At 43.5% G+C, this 16,986-nt stretch overlaps 2 protein-coding genes across 2 annotated transcripts in view; both read right to left on the reverse strand.

Annotated features, from left to right (window-relative positions):
- The window catches only part of LOC140291809 (NLR family CARD domain-containing protein 3-like), a 562,338-nt gene that overhangs the window by 505,901 nt on the left and 39,451 nt on the right, over positions 1-16,986 (reverse strand). The window contains exon 4 of the mRNA XM_072379443.1: positions 8,885-8,998. Coding sequence (XP_072235544.1) covers positions 8,885-8,998 — 114 coding nt within the window. The remainder of the gene's footprint in view (positions 1-8,884; positions 8,999-16,986) is intronic.
- Positions 2,540-7,345, reverse strand: LOC140291947 (NLR family CARD domain-containing protein 3-like). Its single transcript, XM_072379452.1, has 3 exons — positions 5,590-7,345; positions 4,644-4,808; positions 2,540-2,905 (listed from the first exon to the last, which is right to left on the reverse strand). Exons 1-3 carry the CDS (start codon positions 7,095-7,097, stop codon positions 2,704-2,706), a joined length of 1,875 nt encoding a protein of 624 aa, XP_072235553.1. The 5' UTR covers positions 7,098-7,345; the 3' UTR covers positions 2,540-2,703.

The following is a 16,986-nucleotide window of genomic DNA, read 5'->3' on the forward strand; positions in this document are numbered from 1 at the left end:
GTGTGTAGGGTTTCCACGTCACATACGGTTCACATTACAAACCTCAAATTATTTAAGATGTTACAGAATAAAATAAACTTTATGTTCATAATCCATCCCATGTTATCAATTTTATTTTAAAAAAATTGCAGCACAAACAGAAATCTTAATGTGGTCCTTAGCAGTTTGCCAGATGACAACTACGACATATTGTCCTCAGGTCAATGTACCGCCACCGCTGCTGTGCCGGCAAGCCAAGATGACACATCATTTATCTTGCTGTATCGTTATCCCCTCCTCCTGCTCAAAAAGCTCAAACAGGTTTTTATCCCCCGTCTGAGCCAACTACGGTGAAAAATCATCTGCTGATGTATCCAGCAGATGATACATCAGCTGGATACATGGACAATCACTCGTTGCCATAGAGCCAAAGTTTAATCTGAGGAAAAAGCAGACCGAAGTGCTGCGTAGTGTTATTACCAGACGCGATGTGAGACCCACAGCGGTGAGTGCTCACAAACCTGCAGTACCGCCGCCTCCCGTGAAGAGGGCAGCATTCTCCGTGGGTACAGGGTCCCAGTCAATGAAGCCGCAAAACCCTGGTAAAATTTCCCTCCAGTCAGCCTGCAGTAAAGGTCCACCACTACGCCTGCAGAGAGACAACTCCTTGCGAGAAGAACCCACAGACCTTCCAGCTGTGGAACTGCACAGACAAGAGCTTCAGCTGCAGGGAGACGTGGCTACCACACAACTGTTGCCACCCAAGAGGCGCCATCTTTGTTCAGTTCTGGGACCGTATCCCAAAAGACATTGTGTTCCCCTGACACAGTGTCTCAAGCCCAATTTCCCCTCTCACACAAGTGTACTTATGTTGCCTCAGGTTGCCCTCAGTTCGGGTGTATTAGCATTAGGGACTCATAGCAAAAGTTACCTATGCTTGTGTAAACGTTCCAAGTGTTTCAATAAAGAGTGCATTTTGTATTGAAAAAGTCTGTGCGTGACCGAGAGGGTAGTCAGCCAATGTTGTCCACACAAAGATCACCTCTAACAGTTCTACAGGTCAGTTGCTTGGCAGCCTGCCTGCTTCTCTGGTGGATAGCAAGAACCGTTGCTATGGGTTACCGGCTACATTTCCGACATGAAACCAGCGCATTACATTTGGGTTGTAAATGAATGTTTTGTAGGAAACTGAGCAGTGGGAGTTCTGGGAGAGGAAATAAACTCTCTATTGGAAAAGAAAACAATACAAGTTGTTCCCACTTTGGAGGCAAACAAAGGCTGCTACAGCCGTTATTTCGTTGTTCCAAAGAAAGGAGGGGGGCTCCGCCCTATTTCGGACTTGCGAGTGTTGAACAAATACAGAGGAACGTACAAGTTCAGGCAGCTGCTGAACGCACGCAGTCGGCCCGGGAGATTGGTTTGCAACGATCGATCTCACTGACGTTTACTTTCCCGTAGTAAGTAATCCAGACTACAGACAGTTTCTGAGGTTTGTGTTCGAGGGCATTGTCCTATGGATCCCTGGTGGGGCCCTTCGGTCTGTCGCTCGCTCCCTGCACCTTTACGAAGTGTGTTGAAGCAGCGCTAGCTCTCCAAAGAGGGGTATCGGCATCCTAGCATATCTGGACAATTGGGATTTCACAGAGAGTTCCAGAGAGCAAGTTGCAGCACACCTGTCGCTTGTTTGGTCTCACATCCAGACGATGGGGTTTTCTGTGAATTTTCAGAAAAACTCACTGATCCCAAGTCAGCAGCACAGAGAGTGCATCTGTCTTGCACTCAGTTTCCATCAGATGGCTCTAAGGTGACTTTATGCCCAAATGCAGCTTTCTTACCTCAAGTTATTCCATCTGACTACAGCTTCATTATTATGGAGCTCTTAAGTTTCTACTCCCCTCCTTTTGAAACTGAAGAGCAGAGGTGGTTACATTCCCTGTGCCCAGTGCATTCGTTGCATGCTGACATTGACCGCAAACAGATTGTGTGTTTGTGTGACCAGTTGTTTGTATTTTTTGTCCATCCAGCCAGGGGCAAAGCTCTGTCTCGGCAGAGACTGTCTCATTGGATTGTAGGGTAAGGCTACTTCTCTACCTTACAGCAGCAGGGGTCTCGCTCCACCTCTTGGTGTCAGAGCTCATTCAACCAGGGTTGTGGCAGCATCATGGCCCTGTTTAGAGGAGTTTCTGTGGGTGATGTCTGTGCTGCAGCCAGTTGGTCATCATCACACACTTTTGTTTGGTTCTAAAGCTTGGATGTGACAGGCCCTTCCGTCGCTTACTCTGTTCTTTCTGCTGGGTCTGAACTGCACCAGGGTGCTGGTTCTGACCCAGGTGTGACGGCTGCTTTGCAGGGTGTGTATATATGTCCTTTACTATATGGGTTGTACTGAGTGAATCGACTGAAAGGGAACGTAATGTCATGCATAAAAGGTAAGTTAGAAGGAACGAGGTACAACACTTGTTTACAACTTGTTTGCCCCGCCCATCAGTTGGGCTCAGAAGGACAACTCACTCAAATAACTTTGCATGAATCTTCATTGTACATTTTTGGATGATAACGCAGCCCAAAGAAAACTGACCAAATGACCCAAAAAAGACTTTCCGGATTCTTCCAGGTTCAGGTTGTGGGCAAGGTTCCAGATTCAGGTAAATTCCTGTGGTGTCAGAGGCCAAAAGCTGCTGTAACAATCATACAAAGACCATCCACAGGTGTTCTGTTAGCTGTTCATAAAAACAGTTTGATGAATCCTGACCTGAGTGTTTCCAGTCTGCAGTTTGGATTCTTCAGTCCAGCAGACACCTGCTTCACCCCTGAATCCTGCAGGTTGTTGTTACTCAGGTCCAGTTCTGTCAGACTGGAGGACTGGGAGCTGAGAGCTGAGGACACAGCTGCACATCCTTCATCTGAGAGGTTACAGACACTCAGTCTGAAGAGACAATTACAGAGAAAAAGAACAGCTGGGATCAGAATTAATCACCTCTAATGCTTAATGTGGACTGAAAGACCACTTATAGGGAACATCAGGTTTATAAGCCTGTGATCATGTCCGTGTGGTGGTTTTTAATGCTCAAAGACACATCAAGAGTGAAACATGGAGTCCACATGATGGCTGAGCCTTTTCACTTTGGAACTGCAGCTTATCAGAGACAGTCTCAGAATCTTATTCAAACAGCAGAGGGTTTCATGGGGAACAAACCTTAGGAACTAATCCCATCAGATTGATGGTGGGGCTGACTTCAGAGCTGCCAATCAGGAACAAAATCTAACATTTATCAGCACATCATTCCCTTTGTGATAATGCAATCATCTCCGTGATGTAATCTCAATGTTATTATTTCACAAATCATCTGAGAGGAGAGACAGGTGAAGTGGAGATTATTGTACTGGCGCTGACAACAGCTCATTTTATTGTCTGGACAATAACAGCTTCACAAATGTGTTAATCTGTCTAAATACTTTGCACATGATGACAACACTGTCACGATTTACGTTCTGTTCGTTCGTCATTTCCTGTTTTATTTTGAAAAATCACTAACTTTCCCCTCTCGTTTCAAGTATCTTGCCCTTCCTCCCGTGTCAAGTGTCTGATTGTCTTCCCTGATTCCCAAGTGTTTCCACCTGTTCCCCTTGGTCCCTCATGTGTTCAAATAGTCTGTGTTTCCCTTGTCTTGTGCCAGTATGTTGCCTCTTGCCATGAGCCTCAATCTAGCCTTCTTGTCACAGTCTTGCCTCAAGCCTGCAGTCGAGCGACTCTCCTGCAGAGGATATTTATTTGTAAATTATTCACAGTCATAGCTTATGTATTTATTAGATCCATGGTAAGTGTTTCATAGCCTGTTTTGTTCCTCCCGTTTGGAGAGATTTTTGGTTTGATAATATTTAATAGAAACCTCTGCTAGCGGAGCCACTTATTTATTGTTCTTGAAAGGTTTTGTGCCGCCATTAAAGGCGAGTTTAAGATTACAGCTAATGTTTCATAATGCCTCTGTTTTTTCGGGTCGGGTCGCGGGGGCAGCAGCTTGAGCATAGAAACCAGGCATCCCGGCCACTTCCTCCAGCTCTTCCGGGGGGACCCCGAGGTGTTCCCAGGCCAGCCGAGAGACACAGTCTCTCCAGCGTGTCCTGGGTCTCCCCCGGGGTTTCCTCCCAGTGGGACATACCCGGAACACCTCCCCAGGGAGGCGTCCAGGAGGCATCCTAACCAGATGCCCGAGCCACCTCATCTGACTCCTCTCAATGTGGAGGAGCAGCGGTTCTACTCCAAGCCCCTCCCGGATGACTGAGCTTCTCACCCTATCTCTAAGGGAGAGCCCAGACACCATGTGGAGGAAACCCATTTTGGCTGCTTGTATTCGCAATCTCGTTCTTTCAGTCACTACCCACAGCTCGTGACCATAGGTGAGGGTAGGAACGTAGATTCACCAGTAAATCGAGAGCTTCGCCTTCTGGCTCAGCTCCTTCTTCACAACGACGGGTCGGTGCAGAGCCCGCAACACTGTGGACCCGCACTGATCCGTCCGTCAATCTCCCGCTCCATTCATCCCTCACTCGTGAACAAGACCCCGAGATACTTGAACTCCTCCACTTGGGGAAGGATCTCATTCCCGACCCGGATAGAGCATTCATAGAGACTATATGAAGCTGAAACAGCAGAGAAACCTGACCTGAGAGTTTCCAGGTTACAGTGTGGACTCTGCAGTCCTTCAGACAGCTGCTTCACTCCTGAGTCATAGATACTCAGGTCCAGTTCTGTCAGACTGGAGGACTGGGAGCTGAGAGCTGAGGACAGAGCTGCACATCCTTCATCTGAGAGGGTACAGCTACTCAGTCTGAGGAGAAAATAATTAAATCAGTAGTAATCTGTGACTTTCTCTCCTATAAAAATAACAGCAGTATATTCATACACATCCCTCTATATCTGTACTTACACAGTCCTGGCAGCATGGGCGGGCATTGGGGAGCCATGCCCGCCCATGGAGTCAGCTGTGCCCTGGACTAAAAGCAAAGTTTTCTGTTTATTTTATTTGGGTTTTGTTTTTTTCGTATGAGTAGCCATCTTTCAAACCTATCTATATTGATTTGTCAATCATACAATCCGACCAATGAATTAAGGCAACGTGTTAGCCAATTACAAAGCGTTGTGGTCTGGTCGTCAGAGCAGTAAATTGCCACTTATTACTGCAAGTAATAAACATGGATATACAAAATTATTTACACAAAAATACAAGGACAACTGACATTAGAGTTAACAATCATGCTGAGAGGGTTAGCTATGGCAGCTAGGGAGGACGAGTAGCAGCGCCAAGCAGCGTGACTCATCTGCATGGAATAAATGTGAGTGACGACAACAACCAAGGTTCATGACAAAATTACAGCTACGATGAACAGCAACAGGCCATTGCAGCCTAGTGACCTTGGCACAGAAAATCCCCAAGGACCATTCATGTAGAACTTTTCACAGGGAAATAATAAATTAGAAAATTCTGCTGTAGAATGACCTGTTCTTGTTTCTGAATGAGTGGAAGGGCAGGGTTTTAAGGTTTCACACAGTCAACTAACGTCACCTGGCTGCCACTCTACTAAAAGTGATTAAACCGGGTCTGTACTTACAGAGCTTTGTTGGAGGCTTTGACCACTGGTAGCAGCCTCAGAAGAGCCTCCTCTGAAGCAGAGTATTTCTGCAGGTCAAACACATCCAGATCTTTTCCTGATGACAGTAAGATGAAGACCAGAGCTGACCACTGAGCAGGAGACAGTTTATCTGTGGAGAGACTTCCTGAACTCAGGTAACGTTGGATCTCCTCCACTAGAGAACGATAATTCAGTTCATTCAGACAGTGGAACAGATTGATGCTTCTCTCTGCAGACAGATTCTCACTGATCTTCTCCTTGATGTAATCAACTGTTTCCTGATTGGGCTGTGAGCTACTTCCTGTCTGTGTCAGCAGGCCTCGTAGGAGACTCTGATTGGTCTGCAGTGAAAGACCCAGGAGGAAGCGGAGGAACAGGTCCAGGTGTCCATTTGGACTCTGTAAGGCCTTGTTCACAGCACTCTGGTAGAAGAGAGTCTCTTTTAGTGTTTTAGACTCCTGAGACTTTGATTGTTCTTCCATCAGGTTGACTCCAGAGTTGATGAAGGTCAGATGGACATGAAGAGCAGCCAGAAACTCCTGAACACTCAGATGGATGAAGCAGAACACCTTCTCCTGGTACAGCCCTCTCTCCTCTATAAAGATCTGTGTGAACACTCCTGAGTACACTGAGGCTGCTGAGATATCGATGCCACACTCTGTCAGGTCTGATTCATAGAAGATCAGGTTTCCTTTCTGCAGCTGCTCAAAAGCCAGTTTTCCCAGAGACTCAATCATCTCCCTGCTCTCTGGACTCCAGTGTGGATCTGTCTCAGCTCCTCCATCATACTTGACCTTCTTCACTTTGGCCTGAACCACCAGGAAGTGGATGTACATCTCAGTCAGGGTCTTGGGCAGCTCTCCTCCCTCTCTGGTTTTCAACACATCCTCCAGAACTGTAGCAGTGATCCAGCAGAAGACTGGGATGTGGCACATGATGTGGAGGCTTCGTGATGTCTGGATGTGGGAGATGATCCTGCTGGCCTGCTTCTTATCTCTGAATCTCTTCCTGAAGTACTCCTCCTTCTGTGGGTCAGTGAACCCTCTGACCTCAGTCACCATGCCAACACAGTCAGGAGGGATCTGATTGGCTGCTGCAGGTCGTGTGGTTATCCAGAGGCGAGCAGAGGGAAGCAGTTTCCCCCTGATGAGGTTTGTCAGCAGCACATCCACTGAGGTGGACTCTGTAACATCAGTCAGGGGCTCCTTGTTGTGGAAGTCCAGAGGAAGTCGACACTCATCCAGACCGTCAAAGATGAACACAACCTGGAACTCTTCAAAGCTGCAGATTCCTGCTTCTTTGGTTTCAGTAAAGAAGTGATGAACAAGTTCCACCAAGCTGAACTTTTTCTCTTTCAGCACATTCAGCTCTCTGAAAGTGAATGGAAACATGAACTGGATGTCCTGGTTGGCTTTGCCTTCAGCCCAGTCCAGAGTGAACTTCTGTGTTAAGACTGTTTTCCCAATGCCAGCCACTCCCTTTGTCATCACTGTTCTGATTGGTTCATCTCTTCCAGGTGGGAGTTTAAAGATGTCTTCTTGTCTGATGGTTATTTCTCCTCTGTCTGCTTTCCTGGATGCTGTTTCAATCTGTCTGACCTCATGTTCATCATTGACCTCTCCAGTCCCTCCCTCTGTGATGTAGAGCTCTGTGTAGATCTGATTCAGAAGGGTTGGGTTTCCTGCTTTAGGAATCCCCTCAAACACACACTGGAACTTCTTCTTCAGAGCAGATTTATGTCGGAAAACTGGGTCAGAAAGTTCTAAATAAACACAACAAAAAAGATCAGTCAATACAATACACAGAAAACCTTCAAACTTTTAATTTATCTGAGAATGAGTATTTGTTCTGTGTGTTGAGACATCAGTAAATGTGTCATTTATCCAGCAGGTTAAATCTTTAGAGAAATCCTCTTACTGCTCTGCAGACGGTCAGCCAGCTCCTCCTGCTTCATTCTCCTCAGGAAGTGAACTGTGATCTTCACTAATGCCTCTCTGCTGCTCCTCTGCTCTTCATCCTCATCCCCCTTCTGACTCTCTAAGCATTCTGGGTAATCTGCACTCAGAACCTTCTGGATCTTCTTCAGCTCCTCCTTCACAAAAGTGACCATGTTGTCCTCCAGCAGCTGGAACAGAATACTATATGAATGAGCCAATCAGACTGAAATCATGGAGCCAAACATCAGATCCATGTTGGACACACTGACAATCCACTGGTCTACAAAGTGCAGCATGGAGATGACTGTGAACAGAATAGATGGAAAAGTAGATGTTGTACATGTACAGACCATAAATATGGAGTCCAGCTGTGTTTGATGCTGCTGGGCAGAGTGACCACTGGGAACCTCTGAGCTCTGCTGGTCCACTCTGTGGAGGAATCATGAAGAATGAGCTCACAGTCTGTCTGTCCACACAGAGACAAACACAAGGTAAAGCTCCATGAAGTGATGTGTGGATGTGAACAGTGAATCAGAGGACTCCCTGCAGTGGGAAAGCTTTACTAGTCCTGCTGATCCCACTGAGAACCAACAGCTCAGTCTGCAGCTGCTTGGAGCTTTCAGCTCACTTTGGTTGGGTCCAACAGCTTTCAGCAACCCCTTCAGAAAGCTTTCCCTCCCTGCTGAAGTGCCCTGGAGCAAGGAAGCCAGAGCCAGTGTGTGCTTGGATCAGACTGGTTGTACTGGGCAGCTCCCAGTGTGAAGGCTTCAGACGATGACTGTACAACATCATCTGATGATTATTTCCCAAAGACAGGAGACAAACTTTCATTGTAGCTTCCAAAAGCTCTGTTTAGTTAACTGGAAGAAGCAGAGTTACTGTCTGTTCACCAAGTTTCATTTAACTTCTCAAAGCTTTAAGCAGCTAACCAGCACCCTGGTGACTGTTCCTCTCCTAAACCTGGAACACATCACACCTCCATCAGCTTGATGTGGTTCAGACGTACAGGTTTTTAATTCTAAATAAATCTATCTGTCCTCCTCCATCCAGCAACACCTGCCACCTGAGTGGAAGTTCCTACCTACACTGTGTTAGAGCCAAAGCACAAAGTGACACCTGCTGGACCAGCTGGTGTCCTACAGACACTCAGAAACACCTCCTGCAACATCCATTCTTTCCTCTGTGACTGCTGTGTTTGTGGAAAACATCCAACACACACCGCTTCACATATGAACATAGAAATGGATGTGAAACAGAGCTGAGCTCACATTAAACACATGTTGGAATAAAAACTGTTCAAACTGACTCTGTAAAGACAATATTTACACTCAGCTCACCTCTTAAAGGATGGATGTTGGTCTGATTTGAATAAAATAGGACGATTCATCGACCGGTCGCTCTTCATGGACACACAGCTGGTTCCAGGTCCAGGTCTGAGTCTCTGATGGATCCTGAGAGAAAAACACTTGTTTTCTTCAAACTAAAGTATTCAGTGATAGTGTTTGAGTCTGCAGTGAGACGGCCTGTCAGAGAGTCAGTGTGGCTGCTGTGGAACAATGTTACAGCTCCCCCTTGTGGCAGCTCTGCCACTCTGCAGGCAGACGTCAGCAGGTGTGTGAAACTGGAAGCTGGATGTAATTTTACTGAGAGAAAACAGGAAGACTGAAGCTCTGAGCTTTCAGTATGGTTCCCTGACTCAGTCTTTACTGTTTGTGTGATCAGATTAATTCTGCTCTTTTAGAGACAAACTGCAGCTGCACCACACTGGAAAACACTGACTTTGGAAAATATGATTTTTCTGGAATATAAAGTGTCAGATTAAAAAAATAGATCTTTTCACCAGATAACATGAGCAGGTTTATTAGGAGAGAATTAATAACAGATCAGTTACTAACATTACTGGGTTGATTTGGTCATTTTGTTCTTGTTTCTTCAGAAGCTTGTTTTAAACTGATGTCATTAAACACAACGTGTCAGAACGTAATATTTCTACATCAGCCGCCCTGTTCACTACATAATCAGCATCCTGTGAAAAAGTCACATCAGTGGACAGATATTCAGCAATATTCTCCCTTTGTTTTAATAAAGAGCTACAGGACTGAACTAAAATATCACATTACACACATGATGCAGCTAATTAGTCTCATCAGAGACATCAAGAACTGATCCACGTCTCAAGTAATTCAGCTGAAAACTGGTTATCATCTGAAACATGATGCAGCCTCCACTGAATACTGACAGATACTCACTGTTGGGCTGATGGAACATCATGTTGGAAATGAGTTAAGAACTCCTTTGACTGGTCGCTCTTAAAGGACACACAGCTGGGTTCAGGTTCAGGTTCAGGTTGTTTCCTGTGAATAAAGGTGGTTTGGTGATGTGAGTGCTGAGCTCTGACATGGAGCAGAGTCATGGACAGTTAGAGATGCTCATCTCACCTCTGAGCTTTGCTCTGGCTCTCATGTTCCCCACACAGAGTGGTTTTAGTGTCCTCACACTGATCCATGCTGCTGAATTCACATCAGCTCACACACACTTTCTACCTTCATCTGCAGAGGAAGCACAAATCATTCATCTGCACATCAACTCAAATCCTCCTTTCCATCATTTGGGCTGTAAAAAGATCAGCTGCTCCTCTGATTGGTTCTGATTCTCTGTTTCATATCAGTCCGAGTTTAATCGTTATCGGCATTAATTGTCTTTCTGGAGTCTCAGCAAAGTGATGCTTGAAAATAAAACAGATATTTTAAATTAATACACACAATAAAAGATAAAACTTAAGAAAGAAAAAGCTTTTCAAAACTCCAGTTCCAGCAATTTCACTGTTCATACAGATAAACTTATATTAAAAGACACCACTAATAACAGTTTTTTTTAAGTCTGAAATATTTAGTTACAAAAGAAAAAAAGTGTAAAACAAAACTAGAAAATAATAGATACTATTCATAGATACTAAAATGTAATGTTTTTCATTTGAAAAATGAACAAATAATAATGCATTGCTTTTCAGATAATCTCCAGATAAATGACATGTTGTTTCAGCTCTAATTTAGTGACACCATAAAGCAGAATTAAAACTGATTTTAAGTTTGTTTGTGGGATGAAGAGACATTTTTATTCAGTGAAGAAACTGAACAGTGAGAAACAAGGAAAAACTGGTCTGACATGTACCGACTGTACTGGAACATGGAGGAGGGTTGTGATCAAGGTAATGAAACTTAAACCTGCCTGACTCCTATTACACAGCAATAAAACCACACCTTCACCAGGATGTTACTGTTTGTCTTTCAGGGCGTCAAAGATAAACAGCAGTGAGTTTCTGTGTCTGACTTTAATGGATGAAACCACAGTTATTCCCACAGTTATTCCCACAAATTATAACTTAATGTGGTTTATTTTGTGAATAAAACAATAAATAATATGTTTCTAATCAATAACCATGTAAATGATAATCATGCAGATTTTTCTTCAAACACAACAGAGCTGAAATAAGAAGTGAACATGTTCCCCAAACATTACAGAGCAGAAACAAACAGGAAAGTTACTGAAGACAAAGTTCAGACTCACAGTTTGTTCAAACCAAGTGTTGAAGAAGACGAGGCTCCACAGACTGAGACACAGGTGAGCTGCTGCTGGAATCAGTCAGAGCTCCACCCCTGATGGGGGCAGGACAGGTAGGAGGGAGGAGCAGCAACAGGATCTGATTTCATCTTTATCTCTGAGTTTAACAGCAGCTTGTAACCTTGTTGTAACATTTCTGATTCGTTTTAAAATGAATGAACAGTTTCATCAGTCTTTCTCTCACTCCTGACTCCTATCAGCCATCATCTGCTTATTTCCTCCATCATGTCTCACTGAGCAGTTTTCTCACATTAGGTAGGGATCATGATGGAGGTCAGAATGGTAACTGACCATCTCACAGCCAGTCTGGGACTTGGAGGCATCCTGCTTTGGTATCAGGCAGACTGGTCATGTTGACTCTGAAGCAACAATCAGATGGAGGAGGGAACATGCTCATTAACATCACTGATGGTGGATAGAAAGAGAGCATTTTCTGTCCATCTGAGCATGAATAGGACTGAAACAGATGACCTGGCTGAACACTCCCTCTACAACATGTTCCTGCTTAAGTTTGAAGCTTTAAAAGTATTCTGACACCTCTGAAACTTGTTGTGTTTCACACAGCATGCCTTATTTATTTCATGATGACTGTGTTTGAGGAGATTAACAGAACCCGTAAACATCTTACTGTTTGATTGTGCTGAAAATGTCGAAGAATGACCCGAATTCATGGTGAGAAAAGTGTTGAATGTTTGCAGCTGGTTCAGTAAAGCAGCTGAAGTCTCATCAATCAGCTTTGATGCATCCTGTGAGTGGAAATGAGTCTAAAAGTTCTTTTTGTCTGGATTGTCGGGGCAGACTTTATGCCTCTACAATGTATTCAAAGTGGTTAATATCAGCAGGGCTGGGCCACATCTGGTGGACTTATAGCTGAATTTAGGTCAAAGGAAGCTGCAGATGAGCAATTATTTGCTCGTTCTGTAAATGACTCCCAGATGCAGTAAACATTTATTTCATTATGTATCGTACTGCAGGAAGACTGTACCTGCCTTTTTAGTTTTAAACTAAACTAAATGTTGTTTAGAGTAAAGATTTATGGGAAGAAAGCAGAGGCTGGAAGCAGGAACTGGAATCTGACTGATATCTGATGGTTTACAAGTCAAAGTCCAGAGAAGAACAGAAGTTGTTCAGACCTGAAACTTTGCTTGGCCAAAGTTACAGGAGTGAAAGGCAGCAGCAGTTGGGTCCAGAGTTTCTCACAAAGACAGAAAATAAGTGTTCTGGCTCGACCAAGAGAGATCAGGGAGATCTAAAAGCTGATGTTGGAGACTGATCTCCAGCAGAAGGTAACTGGAGATGGAGGCCAACCACTGCACACCAGGAACCAGTTCTGTGATTAAACATGATTAAACCCTAACAAGGGGAGACCAAAGTATGGTTCACATGACCTCATCAACACTCATCACAGATGATTTTATCTTTAATTATGAATTAATTTGTCCCCTTCAGGGGAATAAAGGCTGGAGGGAACATTTACACATCTGTCATGTTTGGATTATTAGCGCCAAACAATGCTCAGGTTATGCAGCTCCTTTTTAAAAGCTGCCTTTGGTCTTCATCAATGTTGACTTTTTATGCACCAAAATGTTTAATATGCATCTGTTTTAATTTGATTTTTAACAGATCCTCAGAAACACGAATGTCTACATGTTTCAGGATCCTTCAAACTTTTCCTCAAGCTGTTATCTGACAGCAGCTCTGAGAGTTTATCACCTGTATGGCACACACAGGCCAGGAAGATGTTACAGGAATGTTCATTTCAGACAGAGGACAGGGACACGTGAGAATCAGCGCTCACAGGAGGTGCGTGTTAATCACTAAAAGTTGTGATTGTGACAGTAAAACAAATCTGAGGTTGGTCTCCAGCAAAGTTAGTGAAAAATATTGTTTCAGAGCTCAGCCCCCTGTTTATGTGCAGGATTTAACTCTGATTTACTCACTGTTAACACTTCACTGCTTTACTTTATACATTGAGCACTTAAATGACTTTTCTATCTTCTTGTTAGTTTTTACTCATTTCAGTGTGTTATGTGGTGTGAGAAGAATGTGTTCAGATGAAGGTGCTTTTATGAGTCATTCTTTTCAGTTATCACAGACAACACCAGTGTTTATTTTCACAACATCCAGTCAGACTGCGTGAAGAAGGCGTGACAGTAGAGGTGAGAAACAACAGCAGCATTACGACAGATTTATTCCAAATAAAGCCAATACAGAAAATTGTTAATATTTATATATTTTTTTTCCATTTTATTCAGGGGCGTCACTCGGTCTTAAGGACAGGGGGGGGCTTAGCCCCCAGGAGATGCACAGGATGTGAGCGAACGTAGCGCACAAGCGCAAAACATCACAAACAGCTAAAAAAGGCAGAGAAAATATTTCTTATTATCATTATTTCAGTCCTTTTCTTTAATATAGTACAAAAACTATCATAGGTTTGCACAGAAGAAGAAAAAGAAAAAAAATGGCTCCAATTGCGAGTTCCTTGGTGGATGGAAGCGTCTGTTTTTAAGGGTGACAAATGGCTCTATCACTCTGTTGTGACTCAGAGGCTGAAGCTTGTCTTTTTCAATTGACATGACTCCAAGACTGTGAAGTCTTTTCTGAGCCATTGTTTGAGGCAGGCAGGAATGCAGCCGACGCAGTGCACTACAGGACGTTCCACATGAGCAGCTGCTCACAGGCACTGTTAGGGATGGTTGCCTTCAGAGAGGGAAACATGTCTGTAATCTGAGACAATAAGATGGAGGGTTTGAAAGAGGAGATGAAGCATCTGAAGCTGTCAGACTCCTCCTCCTCTGACTCAGTCTGAGAACAATGTGGAGTTAAAGAAAACACAGGCATCTGTTTTAAAGGACTCACTGATGTTATGACTGGAAATCCAAAAATGATATGAAATTTGAGTATTTTACCCATGAAATATCATTGTGTTCACCTTCTGATCAAACTGTTTCATCGTTCTTTGGGGACCTGGGATGTATCTATATTGGCCACTAAGTTACCTTCAGTTATGACAAAAGAACATTTACATGAAATCTGCCTGAAGGGCAACAGCTCACAGAGAGGCTGCAGTATCAGTAGCTCCTGCACCAGGAAATTATTTTCCTTTAGAAAATGTATTCCTAAATAAAGCAAGGGTTGTCTGTGAAAACACTAAAATAATTTCCTCTATATTTGTGCCTAATCAGTAACTGTTATAATAAACATCAATACTCACATTATAAGGACAGCAGGAGGCTGAATCTGTGAAATCACTGTAAAAGTAAAACTTACAATGAAAAGACAAACCCACAGAGTGACCTGATGGAAAAAAAACATACAGAGTGATAAAAGATGCTTCTACAGGTCTGCAATGAACCTGTTTGTCTGGATTCAGCCTGTATTTTCCATCTAGTTTGTTTGTGATGGATGAAAGATTAACATTTAAATCAGCTGATGGTAAGAGAATCAAGGAGGTTGTTTACAGACAATATATCTGTGGATGAACATCCAACTTCTGTTTCCCGGGCAAGAAAGTTTCTGACCACCAGAAACTTTGTTTTCAAGTCAATGCTGTAGTGTTTTGCAAGTTCATTCAAGTGTGTGATTCACATCTAGGACTACATGCCTGAATGCCCTTCAGTAGCCCTGCCAACCATCCTATCCACACAAGGGAAAAGTAACTCTCTTTTCAATGCGTGAGTTGTTTTTATTTCAGTGTGTGAAACCTGCAGTTTCCTCCAGCACAAAATCTGATCACAGATACTGTGAGTGTGACACAGGGCTTTGGTTCTCTCATGCAGCTCTGTGGCAAATGCATCAGTGCGTTTGCCCTTAAGTGTGTCACACACTGCTTGTTTGCAGATCAAAGCTTCTGCCAGGTCTACAGTCTCTTTCTGAAGGAGCTTGCGGAGTCCTTCGGTTACAGACAGAAGTGACTGAAACATCAGAAGTGCATTGACTGCTGAGAACTTATAGAGCTTTGCTCTGAGACCAACAGCTCCAATGGCAGAAAGGCACTCTCCAAAAGACAATGTCTCAGGAACTGTAGATTGTGGCTGTTTCTGCTTGAACTAAGCTGCCAACAGCAGATATTATAGTCAAACATTAAAAATAGCTTCTATTAACTTCAGACGGAGAAAATAACCTGCGTCACAAAAAGATGGAAGTTTAGTTTCACTTTCAGCTTGAGTAAAACTAAACTCTGAAATATACATCCAACAAAGAGTTTAAGAGCAATTAAAAACCAGTGTTTACTTAAAGCTTTATATAAATTTATAAAAATAATTCTATCAAAATAATACAAAGAAAACTGAGCTTTTCTTGATAAGTTCAGGAAACTTTAGTGATATTAAGTAACTTCCCTCAAACACATCGATCAACATGTCTTCTACTGAAGTTACTAAGTTAAAATCTAATATTATATTTAAAGTAACCTTTATTCAACCAGGAAGTCTCACTGAGATCAGAGAGCTAATGCAAGAGTCCAGATCATCATCTGATCTGAGGAATCTTATATCTCTGTGATTTTAAACTGGATGAAGAAGGAATTACTGAAGATAATCTACACTGTCAACACATTTGCCAAGAATCCTTCTTCCAGCCGACAGCTTCAAACAGTTAAACACAGTGATGGATGAGGACTAACTTCCTGCTCTGAATCTGCTGTGTGCAGAGTTCACTTTCATCCATGTCATTAGTTTCTGACTCTTCTTGTCACAGACGCCACGCTCAGTCTCTTCTTCTCTGTCTAGTTATTTTGTTGTGACGTCTGTCACCGGCCGATGGAAACACCACCCATTACTGTCCCATCCATGTAGGCTGAAAGCAGTCCTAATGTTGGGAAGACTCACAGTGATGGAACAGAATAAGTCGCTGATAATCACCAGAAAATATATCAAAACCACGGTTTAGACTGGGATTTGTACTGTGCAGGAGCTCTGTAGTTTTAGTGCTGCGACAGATGCACCAGATGTGTGCAGGGAGACAACATCTGTCATCATGTGACAAACTGTGAACACATCAAGGTGACATCTCTCAGGTCTGCACAGCAATCAGAGTCATCCTGGATCCTGCTGTCTGTGTAAAACTGATAAAATGTTAAAAGTCTCCTGTGTGTCTGTATCAGCTCCAGCAGCGGTGCTGTAATGGTGATGATGGGATGAGACATGAATACCACAGTTTTTCATATTTACAGTTAACTGGAGTTGATTTATCTATTGTCAGGAACCAAAATAAAACTAAATTGTAAAAAGCTCAGGCTGAAATTATGACTTCTGTGTTGTTCGGGTCGGTTTCGTCCCAGTTACAAAAATAAGATTAGAAAGCAATAATTAGAGCCACAGATGACATCATCAGTGCAATGTCAGCCAACCCACTGACAGCCAGCTCCTCTCCTCATCATGTGAGCTTTAGGGGATTCTCATTTTGCCTTGTTATCCAGTTTACCTGCACAGAAACAGAACAAGCAAAGACGGGCATGTCCACACATGTGAGCTGAGTTCAGTGTGGAGTTGGTGACCTGCAGAGTGCACATCTCCAATGTGCAGCATGCCAAAATGAAAAGAAGATTCTCAGTGAGAGAAGTTCTGGATAATATTTCTGGTGAAAATGAGGGAGAGGACACAGAGCAGCATGGAGATACGGATGAGCAGGTTTCTGAGGAGGAAGACAAAGTGGAATATCATCCAGAAGACACTCATCTGATGAGTCAGATGAGGAGGTCACCGGTGCTGAAGCTGCTCCTGCTGAAAGACTCAAGTCCAAAAATGGTAAGATGTGTTGGAGCTCAGTACCTCATGATGTACATGATGGCAGGGCAGCTGCTGCAGATGTCATCAAA

The sequence above is a fragment of the Leuresthes tenuis genome, unplaced genomic scaffold, assembly GCF_036924035.1.
Source record: "Leuresthes tenuis unplaced genomic scaffold, fLeuTen1.0.hap1 SCAF_1, whole genome shotgun sequence".
NCBI lineage: Eukaryota > Metazoa > Chordata > Actinopteri > Atheriniformes > Atherinopsidae > Leuresthes > Leuresthes tenuis.